Raw genomic sequence first — 24,568 nt, 5'->3', positions numbered from 1 at the left:
TATTCCACTGATGGGTATTTATTTATCCAAAGAACATGAAATAAATAATTCAAAAAGATTTATGCATCCCTATGTTCATTGCAGCATTATTCACAATAGCCAGGATGTGGAAGCAACCCAAGTGCCCATCAATGGGTGAATGGATAAAAAAGATATGGGGTATACATATAATGGAATACTACTCAAACATAAAAAAAGACAAAATTGTGCCATTTGCGACAACATGGATGGACCTTGAGGGTATTATGCTACGTGAAATAAGTCAGAGAAACACAAATACCGAATGATTTCACTCATGTGGAAGATAAACACAGAGATAAGGAGAACAGATTAGTGGTTATCAGGAAAAGAGGGCTGGGAGGAGGCAAAATGGGTAAAGGGGCACATGTGTATGGCGAGGAATTAAAACTACAGTATTGGTGGTGAACATGTTGCAATCTATACAGAAACTGAAATACAGTAATGTATACCTGAAATTTACACAATGTTAAAAGCCAATATGACCTCAATAAAATTACAAAAAAAGGTAAACATGGCAATAATATGCAAAATATACTGACAAGAGGAGAGATTCGTACCCAGGAGATTATTTATTCATTCAGCATATAAACAAATATTTATTGAGTGATGGCATGTGTCAGGAGAGACAGCAGTACACAAGAAAGATAAAAAGTTCTGCTCTTACCAAGCTTCCATTGCAGAAGTGTGGAGACAGATAGATTGGAAAAGCAGGTAGAAAGGTAGCAAGATATAATTAGACAACTAAATAAATAAGAAAATTATCAAACAGTGATAAGTTCACTACAGACAATTAAGAGAGGGTGAGGTGCTGGTGACTGGGTGTCGATTTCATATAGATTTAGATGTGAATACTTTTCCTTAATGAACTTTTAAGCCAAGACCTGAGTGACAAGGAGCCAGTGTTATGAAGATTACAAAAAGGGGCATTCTAGGAGAAGAGCTGCTACAGCTGATCACCTAAAGTGGGAATAAACTTAGGATATTTGAGGCACAGCCAGTGTGTTCAAGTGTTGTGAGTTAGAAGAGAATATACAAGAAGACATAAAAGTAAGCAGGGTCTGATCAATAGGGTTTTGCAAGCCAACGTGAAGAAGCAGGGTTTTATTCTCAGTGTGATAGGGAGCCCTTGGAAAATTTTAAGCAGAGTAGTGACACCAACTAATATAGATTCTAAAGAGATTACTTTGGTTTAGCTGTGGAGAGTGAATTGTAAGGGAGGGGCTAAGGATGGAAACTGGGAAACCAGTTGGAATGCTATTGCAAGAGTCCAGATGAGAGATGGTGGTGGCTTGGATGAGGGAATATAAATGGAGAAAGATGGATTCAAGCTGTTTTGCAAGTAAAGTTCATAAAACTTGCTGATGGACTGGACATGGAAGGATGAGGAAAAAGAAGAATCAAAGATTTCTTCTAGATAATTCCTTGAGCAAAAAGATAGGAAAGACTAGGTGAGAAAGGTGAGACTTTGCTCCCTTTTTTTTCGTGAGGAAGATTAGCCCTGAGCTAACATCCATTGCCAATCCTCCTCTTTTTTTTACTGAGGAAGATTGGCCCTGGGCTAACATTCATACCCATGTTCCTCTACTTTATATGTGGGACACCTGTCCTGCCACAGCATGGCTCGATAAGCAGTGCCTAGGTCCATGCCCGGGATCTGAACCAGCAAACCCTGGGCCTCCGAAGTGGAGCCTGGGAACTTAACCACTATGCCACCGGGCCAGCCCTGACTTTGCTCCTTTTTTAAGGAGGAAAGTCAGGAGCTAACTTTATCTTTCTCCAAAGTGTTACCACCCAAAAAGGGGGTTCATTTGCCTGCCGCAAGATATGCCAATAGTCAAGAGGCAAGGTGGTAGGAGAGAAAGGACTTTTTATTACAGCTTGCTAGCAAGAGGGAAGAAGGCCGACTAATGTCCAAAAAAAACATCTTAAGGGGGAAGAAGATCTTACAGCATATAGGCTATATAGGCTGGTTGGTTATTGGAGAGGGGGTTAGGAATGTTGACCTTCTGGTGTTACAGACTGGGAGTCACCACACTAGCTCTTTCAGTTTTCACTGATGATGGCTATCAGCATAGACTCTCTGTTCGGGGGTCACCACATTCCTCAAAAGAGCAAAGTTATCTTATCGCAGCTGGGAGGGATACGCACAAGCAGGGGTCGTAAAATCTACAGAGCAGTTAGCTGTCCTGGAGAGTGCATATCCAGCTGGGTTAGTTAGTCAGAGGTCATTCAAAGTTACAATAGGGTTCCTTTTCTACAATGTGGCTTCCCTCATGTCAGCCTTGTGTTGAGCCGGTATAAAAAGCACTTATTACCATTTAACATTCTATCAAGCTATTTATTTGTATGTTCTCTTTCTTCCCTCATTAGATATGAAGCACCCTCAGAAGCTTGTTTTGTTCAGCATTGTATCCCCAGTGCCTAGAACAGTGCTGGCACAAAGTAGGTACTCAGATGTTTGTTAAAGGAATTAATGACACCTCCATCTCCCCGGTTAAGGCAGAAACCCCAATCATTCTCAGTACTTCCCACTCTACCTTGCAGAGTCTATACACAACTAATCCTTCTCATTTCTACCTCCAAAATATATCTCAAGTCTGTCAAACTTCTCTGGAACCATCTTAAACCAAAGGAACATCCTATCTTGTCTAGAACAGTGCTTCTCAAGCTTTGATGAGCAAATGAATCACCTTTGACATCTTGTTAAAATGCAGGTTGATTCAGCAGGTCTGGAGTGGGGCCTGAGACTCCACATTCTAACAAGTTCACAAGTGATGTCAATGCTGCTAGTCCACAGACCATTCTTTGAGTAGTAAGAACCTAGATGACTGCAGTAATCTCACAACTAAGCCCTCTACATTCACTCATGCTATTTTCAACATTTTTTCCACACTGCAGCCTGAGTAATCTTCTTAACAGATAAATTAGATCAATAACTCTTCTACTCAAACCCATTCAATAGCTTCTCACTACATTTAGAATAAATTTGGAAATCCTTTCTATGGTCCTGTAAGCTCCACATGCTCTAGCCTCCACCAATCCCTCCAGCCCACCTGTGTCAGTCTTTTCCTCTGAAAGGCTGTTCCAGTCACACAAAACTTCCTTCAGTCTGTAAAAGATTCCAAGCTCTTTCCCACCTCAGGGGCTTTCCATATGCGGATCCTCTTTCTCAGGGAGCTTTTTTTCTCACTCACCATCCCAGCAATTCTCCTTTCTTCAGGTCTCAATTCACTTCCTCATAAAGACCTTTTCTGATCTTCCAACGTTAAGTCAGGTCCCCTCCCATCTCGCATACTAACCTGTCTTTTTCCTTCGTAAGCATAAATATATTTACATGTGTGATGAATTGTTTAATGTCTCTCTTATCCACTGTTCTGTGAACTGAAAGTGCCACAAGGACAGGGTCCATTCCTGTATCCCCAGAGCCCAGTACAGAGCCTGACACAAAGATGGCATTCAATAAATATTACCAAATGAATGAATGAATACAGGGAATTTGGAAAGTACTGGAAAAGGGGTACAAATCCCAGTAAAATACAAACCGTGGCCATGTTAATAAGGATAATAAATAATGGAAACTGATGAGTTATAGACTTGTAAAAGCTGGACAAGTTTTGTGAATGATCCAATTTATGCATTTCACCTTTAAAAGATTCAAGGCTATCAGAGCTGACTGTCAAATTGACCAATTCACTAAAGGAAGAACAACAATGGGTCAGTTCATCTTCTAGGAATCTTTACAATATCTAACTGGATTTCTCCCAAAATGGTTTCAAGCCAGCACAGAAATATAAAGTAGGAAAATCACATTTTCATATTTGCATGCATGTTACACAGCTATGTAAGCTTTAAATGGCATGCTTCAATAAACAAAAAATTTAAATAGATAAATTCAGATGAGTAAAATGTGTGTTAATATATCAGCTCTGTTAAATTCAACAAACCTAGAGAAAACCAAACATCATACATGCATTATAATGTCAGGAATACAAAGGATTTCCTGAAAGAAACAAGTCATGAACAGCTACCATTACAGAGTTTCTGCTCCCTCCCCACCTCCAAAGTTATTGAACCAGCCATGCTTTTTCAAACTCCTCCTGAGCAATGCATTGTCTTAGGAGCTTACAAGTCCCATAAATGTAGGATGCAATGTGAAGTTCCCAGCTGACACTAACGAGCTTTTGCTGTGTCTTTAAATGTTAAGAGTCTTCAGAACTCCAACCTGAGCTGTCTTCTTGCTCCATATACTCACTCTGGGAAATCTCACCCACTCCCATGAGTTAAGTTATAACATATGGCTCATACTTCTTTCTTAAGCTCCAGTTGAGATCCCCTATCTCCAGCTGTCAATTGAACTTCTGCACCAGATGTTCATACTGAACTCGTTATGCTCCCACCCAAACCCACTCTTCTTTCTTTTTAACCCTCGGTATAATAGAACTGCCATGTACCTGGGTGCTCAATGAAAGAATCTTGAAATGTTTTTGACAACTCCATTTTTCTTCCCTGACCTCATTCAAAAATGTCACTACAATCTTTGTAGTCTCTACCTGCAGAATTTTTTTCTTTTCTTTCCAGTCCTTTCTCTCCTTCCTTCCCTTCTTCCTTCCTTCTTTCCTTCCTTCCCTCCCTTCCTTTCTTCTCTAATTCATCAATTATTTTAGCATCTAATGTTACTAGCTGCGCAGGATACAATGGTAAATAAAATAGTTACAGCCCCTGGGCATACTCACAGCTTACAATCTAGTAGGAAATGCAGACATTTAAGCAAATATAATAGATACACACGTGATGAGCATCATGATATGGGGCATACAAGATGCTTGAAAATTTAACCTAAGGCCACTATATACAGTGATATTTACATTGAGATATCAAGGAATTAAAGAGGTAAAGAGCAGGAGAAAAAGGAGCGTTCCAGGTAGACAGAACAGTATGTATATGTGGGTAACAGTGAGCCGGAGGGCTGGATAGGTCTGAGAGAAGTCAAAAACTAGGGTAGGAGGGAGGAAGGGAATGGTAAGAAACAAAGCTAGAGTAGTAGTCTGGGTCTACCTCTGGCAAAGCCTTGGAAGCTGCTTAAAAGAGTTTGGACCATTCATCAAGAAGCCATTTAAGTAGAAGAGTAATAGGATCAGATTTTGGTTTTAGGAAAATCACTGGTGGAACGGTCTGGCAGACAGTAAGAATGAAAGCCAAGGAAAAGTTTGGAAACGCCTTAAAAAATTCAGGCAGGAGACGATGGTGGCTTAAGAAATAGAAAGAAATGGATGGATTTAAGAGATATTTAGGGGAAAGAACAACAGGACTTGGTGATGGATTAGATGTGGGGATGAGGAGATGGAGAAGTCAAAATTTCTGTCTTGGGCAACAGGGTGGAAGGTGGTGCCATTCACTGACATGAAATAGGGGTGGAGAAGTGAATTTGCTGGGCAGAGGAGGGAAGTCTAGTTTAAAAAAAGACAGTTTAATTTTGGACATGTTTACTTTGAAGTGCCTCCTTCCCATATCTGTTCCTTCCTCTCAATTCACTGTCACTACTCAAGAGCAGCCCATCACCTTGCCCAGACTCCTAGAAAGGGTCCTATTTGGTCTACCACCTCTAGACTCACAACAGGCCAGTCCACAATTTGTTTAGTTATTTTTCTACAACAGAGATCTCATCAGGTCATTTTCGACTTCATTTTAAAAGCTCTGATAGTTCCTTCGAGGAAATGCTAAAAACATAACCTAGGAAGGAATTTCTGTAAATATCTTGAAAAAAGGAAACAGTTATAGCGATCTGCTCTTTCCAATCAGTTTTCGCCTAGAACAGAAAATCCTCAGGATTACTTTAATTGAATAAACAGTAGTTTATTCTTCCATCATAAAAATTACACATACTCATTTTTCCCACTGAGAAATTTAGAAAACAAAACATTACCCAATGTGTAATTGCTAAAACAAATCTGCTATCATTTTCATTTTGTTCCTGTGCATACTTATCTTTACTTACCAGTCATTATTATGTATATACAATTTGTATCCTTTAACAAAAATTAACATGAAATATTTGTATATCATTATTGCCTCTTATTGAGGATAACATTTAGTGAGTGAAAATTTAAAAAGCGAGAAGAAACCCCTGGAATGAGATATTCTAAAAAATACTAATTGTCTCATGAGAATAGTGCTTACTTTCATCATTACTGTCACTACTTTTATCATTATTATCATTACTGTTCCATCCATTGTGTTCTTCATGACAATACACTGGAAAGCAGGATCTTCAGGAGTCAGATGGCCCTTTAACCACAGGGTTAGGAGAAGTAAGGAATATGTGAAGCCCCACAGATATGAATCAACCCAACGACAGGAAGTAAACATGCTTCCAGTTTCTGTGAGAGAAAAGATCAGGGACCATGACTTTAAGATCTTTGAAGGATTCTGGGATTCTTATAACTTCCTCAGGTTTATTATTTTAGTTACCCTGTTTCCTCAGAAAGATTAGCAGTAAAATCCTTTAAAGAAAAAGAGCTTCTGGGCTTGTCTTCTTGGACAAGAAGAAAATACAGAACTTGGGAAACTATTCATACCCCATTATGGAGAAGGAGAAAGGAGTACAGTAGGAGAAACAGGCTAAAGAGGAATGCAGAGCAGGCAAGAGAAAATAAGTTTAAGAATGGGATTTGGGCTAAGAGTAATTGTCCTGGGACTTAAACATTGAAGGATCCCCACCACAGAAGACAAACTTGCAAGCTTGCTATGTCAGCTCTCTGCAAGTCTCACACAAACATGTTCCTAATCAGCCAACTGTCTCCAGAACCTTTGTGCTTCCACATCTTTGCTCATGGTATTTGTTCTCACTAGAACAGCCCATCCTTCCCCATCTATCTGTCATCATCCACCTACCCCCTTGTGTTCTGATGAAATGTCCCTGCTTCTCTGAAGCTTTGCCTGCCTCTCCCATTGTCTTCTCTCCTTCAACTCTGAGCACCAGAACGGTTTCCTCCTTTGGGTTCCTAAACCATTCTCTCTTACAGCACTCACCACACTGTACTCTAGTAATGTGTTGGGTCCCTTGGCAAAAATACATGTTCCTTGAGACCAGGATCAGCTCCCTGTTCATGTCCCTCTCACCAGGATCACACATATAACCTGCAGGTGACAACTATTAAAATTTGAGGAAAAAAGGGAAGAAGAGGAAAGGAAAGTTATGTAATTTGCTCTTGCTAAAGGAGGTAGAAATCTCTTCCCAGAACCATCTGCTTCCTTTGTGCAAACAAAGAGGAGGAAACTAACATTTGTGGAGCCCTCTGCTGTAAGCATACACGTCCTTTCAGTGCTTAATCACTTGAATCCTCACGCCAGCCATGTAAGTGGGAGGTAATGTACCTGTTTTGGAGAGAAGCAAACTTTAAGTTCTAGGGAGTTAAGAACCCTGCACACAATGGGATTTTGAAGGCAAATCCACTCTGAATCAACAGACGGGGCTTGTCTTCTGTTTCACCATCCTGAAAAACAGAACGTCAGGAGGCGGCCTCCCTGAACTATCTACATGAGTTTATATACTGATGCCACGGAATCAAAGATCAGATTACAAAATAGCCTAAAACACATGTCTGGGAACTCCCTACCTGGTATCCAAGGTTCAGGAGGGAGAACAGTGAGGAAGTCAAGCTTAATCTTTTCTTCTGCAGTAATTTTTTAAGTGGACTCTAAGTGAGTGAGTGCCACTGCCAGTGTTCGGCTTTCCCTCATGCTCTCTGAAGTGTCTTAACTTTGGGCCTTCCTTCCAGTTCCCCCTAATTCTTTAATAACTTTCATAGAGTTAGACCAGTTTGCATAACATTTAGAGATATTTTTTTGCATAGTGTCCTAATTTCCCTTTTAGAAAAGCTACTACATGAACATCATTAACAAATACCAACTGCAGTCAAAAAAACTAATATTATAGTAAAATCAGGAGAAATAAATTGCAGCTGCCTTTTTTAACCTTAAAATTTCCATCAAATATTGAACCTTCTAATACTTTGCTTAAAATGCCTGAAAATATACTTGCTATACTAGCTATTAGGAAACTTGGACTATGATCCCTGCTTCATCTCTCCCAGGAGGAGGTTTCTACCACCACCTGAGCCTAGATTTGCTCATTTGAATAGAGGGATTAGACAAGCTGATCTCTAAACATTATCTGATTCTAATATTTTTTTAATCCTATAACAAAAAAAGAGATTGTTGCTATATGATCACCAGAAATTGCTTATTTTCCAAATTCTCTCAGTGAACATACATTACTTATGTAATCAGAAAAAAATACTAAAACTGAATAGTAAACAATCCTAAACATTTGCACAAATCGGTTTCCTATAACAGAGCCAAGAAACAGTAACCAAAAGCCAGAAGAGAAGACATACATTTCAATTGCACTACTAGTTTGCATGGCTCTAAAACAAAGCTCCTATAAAGTTTCCGGTCAAAGTCATAACTTCCTTTTCAAACAGGAATAATAAAATCCACATCCCTGCAATTTCCCTTTGAAATACTGTGTTACTACAAATGGCAAAGATATACCCTTGGGGAGTCTGGTCATTAGGTATGACCAAAGGAGCCACGACAAATATTGTGGGAGAAAAAAATCAATGTGTCTGCAAGAACAAAATACAGAGTCAAAATAAATACAAGAAAAATATTCACTAAGAAACACTGGATGGACAAACTAAATGGTAGAGAGAAAATGGCAGAATGGCAAAGAATTTCCAGACTGTAATTCAGGCAAATTCACTAAGCAAGGGGTTTGAGGAGGGACACAAAATAACATAAAATAAAGATGAGTATCATTATATTTCATGAAACCAAGTATTTTATAGCCTTGGGACTCCCAGGCTGCCTGAGCCACTAGATGCACAGCACACTTAGTTTTCAAATTCTCTCCTGCCACTACCAGCTGGGGACACAGGCAAGAAAATGTCTGGACAAACTGTTCAGTCCCTCCACAGATATTAGACAACTATGCTGGCATAGCAACATGGTATATTTCTGGTGTTGCACAAAGCAATCTGCCAAGACTCAGTTCAAATTCTTAATTAGTAAAATTCACACATTCTTTAATTTTGGCAATAAAATATTCACAGTATCATAATATTAAATAATTGAACAAACATTTACTAGGCCTCTACCAAGAGAAAAATGAAGTCCATGATCAGAATAAACCTATAATTAATAGATGCAATGAGATACGAAGAATTATACAGTAACAATGTGCATAGAGTCCTTCTTAGTTGGCACTAAATATATGTTTACTGATGTTCATTGTGTATAAAAGATTTCAAAATCAAAGGCTATGGAAATCAGAAAAGAAAGTAGTTATTTCTAGCGTGGAAAAAATGGGCATGATTTAATTTCACTGTGTAAATTAATATAGAACTTAAATCAGCATAATGAAATTTACTCTAGAAAATATTTCCTCATCAGAAGTTCATCAATATTGGTATAATTCAGAATAAAGTGTTTATATTCATGAAAACTGGAAAATTCCTGTCGAGATAAAGACAACAGGAGAGTACATCTTTCCTCTTTCAAAGAGACTTGGGAGGCACATCAACTAAATGCAACGACCAGACTTTGGATGCTGACTGGAACAAACCAACTGTAAAATGACAAGTTTTTTTTTTTTATTGAGGTAACACTAGTTTATAACATTATGTAAATTTCAGGTGTACATCATTACATTTCAATTTCTGAAATGAAATTGCAGAATTACATCATGTTCACCACCCAAAGACTAATTACCATTCATCACCATACACAAGTGCCCTACTACTGCTTTCATCCTCCTCCCTCCCGCTTCTCCTCTGGTAACCATCAATCTAATCTCTGTAACTATGTGTTTGTTTGTTTTTGTTGTTGTTTTTATCTTCCACTCCTGAGTGAAATATATGGTATTTGACTTTCTCCATCTGACTTATTTCGCTTACCATAATACCCTCAAGGTCCATCCATGTTGTTGCAAATGGCAAGATTTCATCTTTTTTATAGCTGAGGAGTATTCCATTGGGTATATATACCGTGTCTTCTTTATCCATTCACCCACTGATGGGCACTTAGGTTGTTTCCAAGTCTTAGTTACTGTGAATAATGCTGCAATGAACATAGGGGTGTATACATCTTTTTGAATTACTGATTTCATGTTCTTTGGATAAATATCCAGAAATGGAATAGCTGGGTCATACGGCAGTTTTATTCTTAATTTTCTGAGGAATCTCCATACTGTTTTCCATAGTGGGTACACCAGTTTGCATTCCCACCAGCAATGTATGAGGGTTCCCTTTTCTCCACATCTTTTTCAACACTTGTTATTTGTTGTTTTGTTAATTACAGCCATTCTGATGGGTGTGAGGTGATAGCTCATCATGGTTTTGGTTTGCAGTTCCCTAATAACTAGTAATGCTGAATATCTTTTCATGCGTCTGTTGGCCAACTGTATATCTTCTTTGGAAAAATGTCTGTTCAGATCCTTTGCCCATTTTTTCATTGGGTTGTTTGTTTCTTTGTTGTTGAGTTATATGAGTTCTTTATACATTTTGGATATTAATCTTTTATCAGATACATGGTTTGCAAATGTCTTCTCCTAAATGTTAGGTTGTCTTTTTGTTTTGTTGATAGTTTCCTTTGTTGTGCAGAAGCTTTTTAGTTTGAGGTACACCCATTCGTTCATTTTTTCTTTTGTTTCCCTTGCTTGGTGAGACACGGTCTTCAGAAAGATGATGCTAAGACCAATGTCAAAGAGCGTACTGCCTATGTTTTCTCCTACAAGTTTTATGGTTTCAGGTCTTACATTCAAGTTTTTAATCGATTTTGAGTTAATTTTTGTATATGGTGTAAGATAATGGTCTACTTTCATTCTTTTGCATGTGGCTGTCCAGTTTTTCCAACACCATTTATTGAAGAGACTTTCCTTTCTACATTGTATGTTCTTGGCTCCATTATCAAAAATTAGCTGTCCATAGATGTGTGGCTTTATTTCTGGGCTTTTGATTCTGTTCCATTGATCTGTATGTCTGTTTTTGTACCAGTACCATCCTGCTTTGATTACTATAGCTTCATAATATATTTTGAAATCAAGTAATGTGATACCTCCAGCTTTGTTCTTTCCCTCAGAATTCCTTTGGCTATTCGGGGTCTTTTGTTGTTCCATATAAATTTTAGGATTCTTCGTTCTATTTCCATAAACAATGTCATTGGGACTTTGATAAGGATTGCATTGAATCTGTAGATTGCTTTGGGAAGTACAGACATTTTAAGTTGTTAATTCTTTCAATCCATGAGCACGGACTATCTTTCCACTTCTTTGTGTCTTCTATATTTTATGGTTTTAGGTACACAGGTCTTTCACTTCCTTGGTTAAATTTATTCCTAGGTATTTTATTTTTTTTGTTGTGAGTGTAAATGGGACTGTATTCTTAATTTATCTTTCTGCTATTTCATTGTTAGTGTATTGAAATACAACTGATTTTTGTATGTTGATTTTATATCCTGCAACTTTACTGTATTCATTTACTATTTCTAAAAGTTTTTTGGTGGATTCTTTAGGATTTTCTATATAAAATCATGTCATCTGCAAATAGTGACAGTTTTACTTCTTCCTTTCCAATTTGGATCTCTTTTATTTCTTTTTCTTGTCTGATTGCTCTGGCTAGGACTTCCAATATTATGTTAAATAAGAGTGGTGATAGTGGGGCATCCTTGTCTGGTTCCTGTTCTTAGTGGGATAGCTTTCAGTTTTTCATCATGGAGTATGATATTAGCTGTGGGTTTGCCATATGTGGTCTTTTTTATGTTGAGGTACTTTCCTTCCATACCCATTTTATTCAGAGTTTTTATCATAAATGGATGCTGTATCTTGTCAAATGCCTTCTCTGCATCTATTGATTTTCTCTGCATCATGGGATTTTTATTCTTCATTTTGTTAATGTGGTGGATCATGTGGGTTGATTTGCTGATGTTGAACCATCCCTGCATCCCTGGAATAAATCTCACTTGATCATGGCGTATGATCTTTCTAATGTATTGTTGTATTCAATTTGCTAGGATTTTGTTGAGAATTTTTGTATCTATATTCATCAGTGATTTGTGTGTGTGTGTGTGTTATCCTTGTCTGATTGTGGTATCAGGGTAATGTTGGCCTCGTAGAATGAGTTAAAATGCTTCCCCTTCTCTCCAATTTTTTAGAAGAGCTGGAGAAGGAAAGGTATTAAGTCTTCTTTGAATGTCTGGTAGAATTCACCAGGGAAGCCATCTGGTCCTGGACATTTGTTTTTTGGGAGGCTCCAGATTACTGTTTTGATCTCCTTACTGGTGATTGGTCTATTCAAATTCTCTATTTCTTCCTGATTCAGTTTCAGAAGGCTGTATGATTCTAAGAATTTATCCATTTCTTCTAGATTATCCAGTTTCTTCGCATGTAACTTTTCATAGTATTCTCTTATAATGCTTTGTATTTCTGAGGTGTCCATTGTGATTTCTCCTCTTTCCTTTCTGATTTTATTTTTTTGAGCCTTCTCTCCTTTTTTCTTGGTGAGTCTAGCTAAAGGTTTGTCAATTTTTTTTATCTTTCCAAAGAACCAGCTCTTAGTTTCATTGATTTTTTCCTATTGTTGTTTTAGTCTTTGTTTATTTCCGCTCTAATTTTTATTATTTCCTTCTTTCTACTGATTTTGGGCTTTGCTTTTTCTTCTTTTTCTAGTTCCTTTAGGTGCACTGTTAGATTGCTTATTTGAGATCTTTCTTGTTTCTTGAGGTAGACCTGTATTGCTATAAACCTTCCTCTTAGTACCACTTTTGCTGTATCCCATAAATTTTGGCATGTCGTATTTTCACTTGAAAATGGCACTTTTTAATTGAGGAAAACTGAAAATAGGCAGGGTATCAGAGTATATTAAGGGATTGTTGTTAATTTATTAGGTATAATAAAGGAATTGTGGTCATAGCCAACATAAACACTGAGATATCTATGAGAAAAATACATTATATAATAGAACAGTATATCAAAAGATGACATAAAAAAAGGCTTGAGGGATAGATAAAACAAGATGGACAAAATACTGATAATTGTTGAAGCTAAGTGATGGGCACAAAGGAGTTCATTATATACTTTACTTAGAATATAAAAAAATTTTTCATAAGAGAAAAATTTTAAATGTCCTGTACTCTGTATGTAAATCATAGTCCCTGGCCTATTATAAGCACACAACAAAAGTTAGAAATTATATATTATTGTTGTCATTGTTGTTATTATTATTATTACTGTTACTAGTATAAGAATTAGTATGGCATGGTGAAAAAAAAGCATGAGGTTTGGAGGTCTGAATTCTAACTCTGCCATTAACTAGCTATGTGATCTTGAGCAAATATTTTAACCTTTTTAAGTTTCAGAAGGCCTATGTGTAAAATGTGGAACATTAAAATATTTCCCTCAAAGGGTTATTGTAGAACTAAATGAGAGCATTAAAGAAAAGTACATTGGAAATTGTAAAACATACACATATTACCATTTTTAATCCTTGCTTATAGGAAACTTATAATTCAATTATAGATGAGATCAAATACATATCACAGCAACTTTAAAAGAAAATTGAATCAAAATAGTGAAAAAATACTATGAAAGTTCACAGGAAAACAAGGTTATTTCTACTTGGGGAGACTAAGAAAGGCTTCATAGAGGAAAAAACATCTGAGCTCTTCAAAACTGGCAGGATATTCATAGCCAAAGATGAGGGGAAGAAGCACGACCTGAACTAAATAAGATGAAAAAGGGCTGGGGGAGAACAAGGGCACAGTACACTCAGGGAGGTAAGAAACTCACATTCAGAAGAACTGGAATTATAAAAGGAGTTTGGAGCCAGGTCATAGGTCATTTTGAATGTCTCCCTATGAAAGGGATTTTATCTGATAGGCAAGGTGGAGCCACTTTCAACTTTTAGCAGGAAAAGAAAATTAAGAGATGCTTTCTAAGATTTATCTTATTGCTGATAGATCAGAAACTGCTATGGAATTGAAGGTAGCTAAAGAAACAGTACTGTAAAAACGAAGAACATGAAAGTCGGGGATAGAGAAGCCAAAGCTGACTTTTTATTTGATAAGGAAGATACAATATATTAGAATTTTGGTAAGGGCAAAAAATATGGACTGTGGAATACAAGGAGAGCTTAAGTATAAAAATTTCACCAGACTGCTATTTGGTAAAATAATACAAAGGGCTGACTCAAGACGAAAAAAAAAAGTTGACAAATCCTGGCAAATAATTTTACTGAACTATATTCCTGTAGAAGCGATTGTGAACAATTAATTGTGCTCCATTAAATATAAATTAAATTATGATTACTTGCTGTGCAATTTGTCTAACATCAGAAACCAGGGAATATCATTATATATACATGATTAAATTTTCATTTCTTAAAACAAAACACTGCATATTTTTAAAATAATTCTTATGAAAGGGTGTACCTGAACATTTTAGAACTCTACATTCCTAAAATATTTTTTCCTTCAAATATCTGATAAAATGCAACTGCCTTTCAAAACTCAAGTATTCTTACACAAAATCAGAAGTTTATTCCTAGGGAGTTTTTAAACAAAAAGAAATTATGCACCTATAGGCTGATTCTATAATTCCAAATCTTTGCAATAAATATTTACATATCAAATAGAATATAGCTCCACAAATCAAAAGAAAAGAAGACTTGGGAAGAAAGAAAGCTTATTCTTGAGTAGAGTTGGGGCAGAAAAAGCATCACTAGCTCAAAAATAAATAGACATTTCTCTTTTTTCTCTCTCAGTAAAGGTGAAATAAATAGAAAGTCGTGCTATGATTTAAAAAAAAAAAAAACTCCAGCATGAAACTCCTAATTGCGTGAAAGGTACATGTAATGTTATAATTATAGTAAGTAGAAAATAATGCATGTAACAGCACACTAAAGTGGTTCTACAGTATGCAGCATTATATTCTAAAGGACCATCAAACGTGTAATTTCAGGGCACCCTAGCCCTTTTGGCTGACAGGCAGCAATTCTGCTTCACTTACTGGAAAATCGATGTGCTGTGCCATAAAATCCCACACAGAAAATTGAAAGGATAAAAAAATCAATTTTGTTTTACCAAAATAAGATGCGGGCTACTTTATTTGCTACAATAAGCGATCTTTATGAAACTGTTTTTAGCTTCCCAACAGTTATGAAATCTTGCCTAATACCATAGATTCTTAGAAAAGATAGTATTATAAGAAAAGAAAAGGTAGGATTGGGCTTAATAAAGATGATGAATCTTGAGATACCTCGAAATCAACACTTATTCCCTTTAATTTCCTCACTGTCAAAGTTGCCACTGGTAACTGAGCAATCTTTCACAGCATCTCTAAATTCACAACTTCAACTACTGAAAAATTTCTTTCATGGACTTCAGCCAGTTTTTAGTTTGCAAACAGAAGGCTGAATACACTGTATCTATCTATAGACATTTGTATTAAGAGCATTCATTACAATTTATTGTATAATTATACCAACGCACTGCCAGCTTCTCTGTCAATATTTAATCCCCAAAGCTTCACTTCTAATTGACTCTTTTTTTTAAAAGTCATCATGTAATGTTTTAGAAAGAAAAAGAAAAAGAAAAGAGCCTGATTAACTCCTACAAATGGCTTACTTAGTCTCAAAATAAATAATGTGATCAAAATAGGCATTTTCCCAGATGGTTGTCCCTTTGCATTTAAGTGAAAACATGAGAGTCAGCAGTCCTCAACCTACCAGCTGCACCTTCACTTGCCTTTTTCTTTTTTCATTGTTTTGTTTCACAAGATGGAAATAAGGGTGAAGGTGAGAAGATGCATAAAATATTGAGAGGTACTGAAATACCATTGATATATGAAGCAGGGCATTTTCAAAGCTATTGATGAAAGACCTGCGTTACTATGACTGCAGAAGTATACATTCCTAAAAAAGAAATCTAGATGATCAGGACTCTGAGGAAAGCCCAGGGAAGGAGAACATGTAACTCCATACCAGCCCTTAGGCAAAGCACATCTCTTGTGGGGTACTTACTCTGCATTTGCCAACAAGTACTACAAGGGCTTCGCACCCCCTGGTACTTACCATATGGAAGCCATCAGGAGTCTAACCACAGTGTACCTGGAGGGCATTATGCTAAGTGAAATAAGCCAGAGAGAGAAAGACAAATACCACATGGTATCACTTATATGTGGAATCTTAAAAAAAGAAGTTGAACTCATAGACACAGAGAGTAGAAAAGTGGTTGCCAGAGGCTAGGGGTGGGGCAAATAGGGAGAAGTTGCTAAAAGGGTATGAACTTTCAGTTATAAGATAAATAAGGTCTGAGGATCTAATGTATAAGATGATAACTACAGTTGATAGCACTCTATTGTATAACTGAAATTTGCGATGAGAGAACTTAAATGTTCTCACCAAAAAAAAAAAAAAGGTAAATATAAGAGGTGAGGGCTCTGTTAATTAATTCAGTGGGGTAAATCTTTTCACAATGTATATGTATTTGATAATCATCACGCTGCACATTTTAAATATATTACAATTTTATTTGTCAATTATACCTTTACAAAGCTGGAGGAAAAAAAGAGTCGACCCACAGACTCTTGCTCAGATCTTAACACAGACGTTAGCTTTTGAAAACTAGTTTGAAAGGAACTGAAGTTGGCTAAAGTACTCAAAAAGTTCTATTTAGATTTCAACCAGTCACCTTGGTCCAATTTCTACTCCGTGACCTGGTAAATGTAAACATGAACAGAATTATACCTCATTTAATTAGCTAAATACTAATTAGCACTTAATTACTATTATAAATTTTTAAATCACTAGTATGTCATTACTCTGTCCTAGTGATAATGCTGCCAGTGTCTGATCCTATCAGTATATAACTATATCCAGTTGAATATGCCACTCACCTATTTACTCTTTTAAGTGGGCACTCCTGAGATTCTAATTTATTTTTTTCCTTCACTAAACAGTTGCAATTTTACAGAATAAGAAATTCAGGCAATTTGTCTTAGAATCTCCTGAAAGGAATTCAACTAAGCCTAAACTTTAAATTCATATTACTTCTAAATCATTTTGACTACTCAGTAGGAATTTATTCTAGGTAGTCCTCTAAATTCCAATAATTGATTCAGCAAATATTTGTTGAATGTCTGCTGTATGCAAGGCAACAGGGAGGATGCAAAAATAACTAAGATTCCTCTCAAGGGGCTCTCTCTCTCTTTAGTAGACAGATGGCAGGTAGATGCATAAGTCTAATAGAAGCCAAGAGAAATCTATAAAGGACCTGCTATAACAGTTCAGAGAATGGGGCCAAACCTTCAGGCTGAAGTGTTCAGGAAGACTTTATTAAAGAAGCATATTACAGAATATTACTGCTAGAGGGACCTTGGAAAATACCCATTCCAATCCTATCATTTTACAGATAAGGAAAAACAAAAAAAAAAGGAAAAGAGAAAAAAAAAAGAAAAAGCCCTTTGAGGAGGAACAGCAATTTACTCAATATCACATAGACAGTTGAAAAATCTGGACAAGAAGGTAGGTCTCTGGATTCCCAGCTTTCTGCTTTTCCGTGGTATCACATTGCCACTCTGGGGTTGGAAGGATTTCAATAGGCAAAGACAAGGGGGAAAAGAGAGCGTGCTGCCAAAGATCAAAGGCCGGAGTACAACACTGATAAGAATAGAGAATACTTAGTTTACCTCAGGACAAGAGTTTGAAGGGAGGAATGAGACACTAGGCTGCAAGTAGAGTGGGATGAGACAACAGAGGACATCAAATAGCAGCCTAAGAGTTAGACTTTTTCACTAGATAATTTAGTGGACACAGCTAGCAGAATTTACTTACAAAATTTAAAAGTTCCTTCAACATTGGTATCATTATATAACACTAACAGTCTTAGAGGTTTATAAGGAAAGAACAGAAAACCCTTCTGATAAAAAAGGCCCGCTAACGTAGCAAAAACCTTTCTAACATAGAAAACGTAACCTTTCTTAACGCAGAAAAGTCTTTCTGATGAAAAAGGCCAGGTGACGTAGCAAATTTATACTGAATACAATCTCTCTTTGTCAATTTTTCTCTTTCTCCAAAGCAGAGGGTGATAGGATAGCGGTAAAAGAAGACAAGACACTGTGACCTGCTGATGATAGGTGGAGTTTATGACAGCACCAATAGAGAGACCTTTGTGATAGCCCACGCCTCCTGCCTTGCTCCTCCTGAGGATCTTCAACCCACAGGCTCTACCCATGGTTCCTGAGTAACTATAGGCAAGCCTGAAAATTAGTGACATCTCTCATCCTCACCACATGCTGGGGTCCAGCCATGTACCTGTAGAGCGGTAGCTGCTTTTTGCTCCACCCCACTGCCTAGCCCTTGGCTCTACTGTATTATTCCCTTCTTTGGGACTGGAAACAGACTAGAGGTAAGATACCAGATTTCACACCAACATTTGCATCACTCTAGAGTAATTTCAAAGCACTTTCATAGCCTCTTTTTCACTTATCATAAAGCAGAAGCAAACCTCTGTTACACCTCACCCTTCACCCTGCATAGCTCTCCCCAACCCCCCAGAAGTTAGACTATCTCTCCAGTTACTGGCTAGGCTCTAACTTCAACCTTTCAACCCAGACAACTCTTCTGAAACCCCAATTCTATTATCTGCTCAATGGTAAGCACTGCCTTTGCCAAGAAACTGTATCCCACCCACTAAACCCCTAGGGCATCAATACCATCTGGCATATTTCAAAGCTGCTTGAACATCATAGCATGACCTCTAGGGACCTTCCTTTTGAAAGCCTGCTTCTCAGCAAAATTATTCCTCAAGCCCCAGCTCTATATATATTCTATATATAATATTCTGACTCTCTCACTCTCTCTCTCTCTCTCTCTCTCTCTCTATCTCTCTCTCTCTATATATATATCAGAGTTTAACTACTTATAAAGTTTGTGAAGTACTCTGGGCTATATAGTCATAGTTTTTCAAAGTGAGATGAGAGTCATCTCTGTCCAAAGTGAGAGGAGAGTCATTGTTTTTTGTGAGATGAGAACTTGACTTCCTGGGTTTCAATATCAAAGACTGAATACTGGACTGTTAACTGATCTTCATCCTCCCACTCTGGTATATAGACTCATTAGGAAAAACAATTTTTCAGTATATAAAAGTAGGTATAACTTTTCAAATAGTCAAAAAAAGACCATGAATAATCTACTGAGCTCCTTTTAATTCTTGTTCAGATAAAATGAAACAAGAGAATATTAAAGTCCTTTTTAATAACAGTGATACACAATTTAATTTTAACTGAGCACCTACTATGAGCCAAGCACTGTGTGAAGTGCTTTCCATGCATTACCTTATGTGACACTTACATTAGTCCAACAGAGTATATACTATTTTTTTCTCAGCTTAGATATTAGGACTAAGCCTTAATAAGATAAGCAATTTGCCCAAGGTCACAGCCATCTGAGAAAGAGTTGCTATTGAACCTCTAGCCAGCTAACTTACAAGCCTGTGCACTCAACCGGTAAACCATTCATTGGCCCATTTTTATTTTAAAAACCAATACTTTAAAATTATAAGTTTAAGGGATAAAGAATATGTACTGTTTTTATAAGTTAAAAAAAAGGAAAAATAAAGACGAAACTCCTCTCGAAAGCTTGTTAGCCTTAATTTTAGACCAATTTTAGAAACCAAAAGTGCTTGGTGTTCACTGCAAGTCTTATAATTCAATTGGGGAAAATTATCAGAACCCTCTAAATATAAAATATCCATCCACTCCTTCAATAAACACATATATTGAATATCTACTACGTAGCAGGCACCATGCTAGGAACCAAGGATACAGAGGTGAGCAAAAGAACCATGGTCCCTGCCCTTGAGGAGCACATGGACAAGTTGGGAAGACAAGTCATTCTATATGTAAATACAGTAACATACGACTAATGTGATGACAGGGAGATAAAAAGGCATAGAAGCAGGGAAAACCTAACTCAGCTAGGAACAAGAGAAGATCTCCCAGGAGTTAGGGGAAGGGGGTGTGGGAAGGGGACTGGAAGTGCTCCATGCAGAAAAGAGAAGCATGCACCAAGGACCAGAGTGGAGATGAGAAACTGAAGGAAGCTCAGAGTGGCTCAAGCTAACACAGAGTGAGAGAAAGAAGGGAGCCAAAGTTTAGGATTAGAACGGTGGGCAGAGGTCAGATCCTGCAGGACACTGTGAGCCACCCTGAAGACTATACCTAAGGGCAATGGGGAGTCAATTTAAGCAAAAAAGATTTAGTCAGATTTTAGTTTTACAGGTATCAATCTGGCTGTACAGTGGAGAATAGATCACAGTGGGAATAAGGTTGGGGTAGAGCGATATTAGGAAACTATTGCCGTAAACCAGGTGATAGGTGATGGTGAGCTGAGCTAGGGAGACAGACATGGAAAAGAGGAGTAGATATTTATGAGGTTGTATGAACAGGACTTGACAGGTGATTGAATGGGAGGGGGATGATTTAAGCCCTGAGGTAATTCTAAAATTTAGAAGGTAGAAGATACTCATCATTTAATTAAACCAGTCATTTAGTTGGGGAAAAAAAAAAAGAATTTCACTTCTAAAAACTTATTCCAACAAGGAGAAGAAACTGCTTTTAAACTGTTACTATTATATATTCATTAGTATCTGAATTCTGGCTATAACTCACCTGGTTACCAACCAATAATAGGTGTTCTCCAAGAAGGAAGTCTTTGAGCATATCTTCCATCACTATCATGTGCTAGAGAAAAAAGAACTAGAGGTTAATTGTGTTTTGCATAATCAAAGTGAAATGAGAAAGTTAGCTATAAAGATATCTTCATGGAAAGTAAAACATCTATTATAACAGACAATACTCAAACAATTTGATATAAAAAAAATCAATGTTGTGGTTATAAGTTATATAATCAATTAGGTCACTGACAGTGAAAACCTGAAATAGTCCACCTAAGCAAGGCTAAGCCACTGACCAATATCTCAAAGAGTTTTTATAATTCAACTCAAATATTTTTCAGCTATTGACTATGTAGAGTTGGCTTATAATTTAATATAATATTTACATTAACACTTGCTAGTGTAAATATAGAAAAGCTTTCTAAAATAACTGGGGAGTTCCACAGAACATTTTACACTGACTTGTTCTTAACCATTACTTTCAAAGGATGTATAGCTTTAGAATTAAAGATATATTATTTACCTTCTACATATTTTTATCTGAATAATGACACAATACAATAAAAGAACAAAATTAAAGTCGTTCACAACAGCCACAGAGGAAATTACATTGCTCTTTTGTATCTCGAAAAATAGGACAACGATAAGTAGGTCACAAAGGCTCATCAGGGGTTGAGGGGAGAACTATACTCAGAACGATTAATACTCCTATTACTTTCTCTTGGTTTTCTGTATCACAACAATAATGGCCTCATAAGTACTGGTTATTGAAGCTCCCTATTTGTAAAAAAGGCAAATTAAACTTCTGCGTCTAATGCATGCTGCATATATTTTTCTAGTTTGTCACTTGCTTTTCTTTTTTTTAACTTGGTTTATCTATTTTTTCTTTTGACACATAGAATATTTTCCTTCTCCTTGTCAAATTAAGCAATACTTTCTTTCCGAGTTTCTTTCTTAGAAAAACTGAGAAAGATTTTTCCCTCCTTAAAGAACAGATGAGTATTCCTAATGTTTATCTTGGTAGTTTTATTTTTTTAAATGCTTTCAGATAAACCATGGAGCTAGAGTTTTAACAAGGCTTGAAGTAGAGTGAGCATATCAATTTATTGTCCATTCTGGAACACTTTTAAGAAAAAAAGACATATGATTAATAATTATATTGGGACAACAAATGTAAACAGGGAATATCTTAAGCAAACAAAGGTATACGGCTATTGCAGTTGAAAGGGAGTCCCAGAGAGGCCGGCCCAGTGGCGTAGTAGTTAAGTTCGAATGCTCTGCTTCGGTGGCCTGGGGTTTGCAGGCTTGGATCCTGGGCACAGACCTACACACCGCTCATCGAGCCATGCTGTGGTAGCGTCCCATATACAAAGTAGAGGAAGATGGGTACAAATGTTAGCTCAAGGGAGTCCTAGAACATTCTTCTAATCTGGGTTCTAGTGCTAATGTGGTCTGGGGACCTCTTTCTTCTACCTAAGATGAAATGTCAATGCCAATTTCCAGACAACATTAAGTTCTTCCAGAAATAAATGGGCTAATCTGCATGAAGAACAGATAGAAAAGTCGGAATGAGCACCTGTATAGCCAGGTAAAAATGCAATGTAAATACTGAAAAATAATCCAAACTATATTTGTAGTCTTCTTTACTTTTTCTCAGGTTCTCCTATTCCATGCCCTCATTACATCGAACTATATTATTCAAATCAACAAACTTTAACTAAAGCTATGGTCACTGCCTACATAATTCTCTTAACCTCTTCGCCCACTTAGTACCAGAGACAATTTCTTAAAAGTCTCCTCTCCCAGTTTTCTGTCTCTCCAGATTCCTTCCTACCTCTCTAACAATTTCCCTCCATAGTCTTCTGGGTTGGATCTTCTTCTTGCAGCAATTCCTTAAATTGATTTTCCCCATGTTCCTTCATTTGTTCTCTCTCACTACCTTTTTATTTGACTTCCTGAGGAGTCACAGTATAGGGCAGAGCAGGTTGTGTCTATTTGTACATGGGCAACCACCTGAGGGGTGAGGGAGGGCTGTGCGCAGAGTTGGGGACGCACACGTCGGCTACTTCTGACTCTGCTCTCCCTAACTCCTCTCATCCATTGCATGACTTCAACTACCAACTCTACACTGATCTTCAACAGTTAGACTTTTCTCCTCAACTCCAGCCCTGTATTTCTGAGTGAGTATCAAACTACTTGGTCATTTCCCAGTCTCTTCGAACTCAACAGATGGAAAACTTGGCGTATTACTTTCTCCTCAACTTCATTCTTTATCTTGTATCTTTAATCCTGATTAACGGCATAATTTTCTACCACTTGACCAAATCTCTGTCATCATCACTCTCTGGCTCATCTCACTCCTCCCTTATCAAGAGTCAATTAAACACGGAGTCTAAGCTATTAAGCCACCCAAAAGTCAACTACATCTGTCCTTTCCTTTCTGTCCCCACAGCTTTCATTCAGGTTTTTATCATCTCTAGCTTAGATTTTTATCAGCCAATTTGGCTTCTCTGTCTTCAGTCTCTCCTTGAGACAATGTACTCTCTACAGTACTGATAGTCGCCTTTTTGTTCAAAGTCATGTCACTTCTTTCTTCAAAATTCTCTAAATGATTCCTAATACCTTAGGAACAAAGGTCACTCCTTACCTTCTTGATTTAGTCTCAGCCTCATCTCCTACCACCTTCTTTCTCCTATGTTGTGTCCCAGTCATGGGCACAATTTGGAATAATTTTCTCTTTACTCTTCTGATTATTTTTCCAGCAGACTATATGCTCCCTCACAGAGAATCTCTGTCTTTCATCTAACACAAAGTTGCATTGACTCTGCCTCCTAAATAGACCTATAATGTGTCCTCTCCACTCTGTCCCACTGTCACCACCTTCATTCAGATCCTCCATAATTTTCACTTAACTATTACAACGGCCTCCTAATTAGTCTCTCTTTGCCTTGGTTCCAACTCACAGACAACATTAAAGAGTCAATGCAAAGTTAGCAAAAGTGGAAATGTGCTTAAAATCTTTTAATGGCTTCCTTACTTCTGAATAGCATTCAAATTCCTTAATTAGCAAGCCCCAGATGATCTGACCCTTTCCTAACTCATCAGCTTCATCTCTTGTCACTCTTCCTTTTGCAACCTCAGCTCTGTGCCAGTGACAATTAATTATATGTAGCCCCGTAAATGAGCTACTCTCTCACGTAGCCAGCCCTCTGCAAATGCTAGTCTCTGCCTAAGAGACTCTCTCAACTTTGCCTGGTTAACTCATTTTCCATGATCATTCCAATCTAGGATGATCACCTCATCAATGCTACCATAGCAACCTCTGGGTGCTTTCATCGCACTGTGTAACCATGTGTACTTACTTGTCAGTCTCCTCCATTAGATTACGAGCAAATTGAGCACTGGTGCTGTGTGCCTGTGTGTACATGTGCGTGTGCGTGTATGTATTTTAATCTCTGTATCCTAATACCTTAGGACAAGGCTTGACACGAAGACATTTAAAAATTTTTTCAGATCTAAAGCTTGTGCGGCTTAAGAGGCTACTAATCTCTCTTTCCTCCAATTTCTCCTCCTTATTGGTGCAAGTGTAGTATTCTTTAATGACAGACTTAATGAAACAATACTCCTGATTATGAACATTCAAAATCTTATGTCCTCTTTCATTAATCCACTAAACACACATTCACTCAGCAGTCACTATGTGCCAGGTACTGTGGTACTTGCTGGAGACACAGAAGCAAGAAAACACAAGGCTTTGCCGTAGTGGTATTGAAAAACAGATTTTAAAAATCAATTTCAACACAATGTGGTAAGGGGACCA

At 37.3% G+C, this 24,568-nt stretch overlaps 1 protein-coding gene across 4 annotated transcripts in view; it reads right to left on the bottom strand.

Annotated features, from left to right (window-relative positions):
* The window catches only part of VWA8 (von Willebrand factor A domain containing 8), a 354,390-nt gene that overhangs the window by 193,227 nt on the left and 136,595 nt on the right, over window positions 1–24,568 (bottom strand). For all 4 annotated transcript variants that reach the window (XM_058548243.1, XM_058548242.1, XM_058548244.1 and 1 more), the window contains one exon: window positions 20,744–20,815. In XM_058548243.1, coding sequence (XP_058404226.1) covers window positions 20,744–20,815 — 72 coding nt within the window. The remainder of the gene's footprint in view (window positions 1–20,743; window positions 20,816–24,568) is intronic.

The sequence above is a fragment of the Diceros bicornis genome, chromosome 9 (assembly GCF_020826845.1).
Source record: "Diceros bicornis minor isolate mBicDic1 chromosome 9, mDicBic1.mat.cur, whole genome shotgun sequence".
In the NCBI taxonomy this organism is placed as follows: Eukaryota; Metazoa; Chordata; class Mammalia; order Perissodactyla; family Rhinocerotidae; genus Diceros; species Diceros bicornis.
This window is presented reverse-complemented; position numbering and strand designations above follow the sequence as displayed.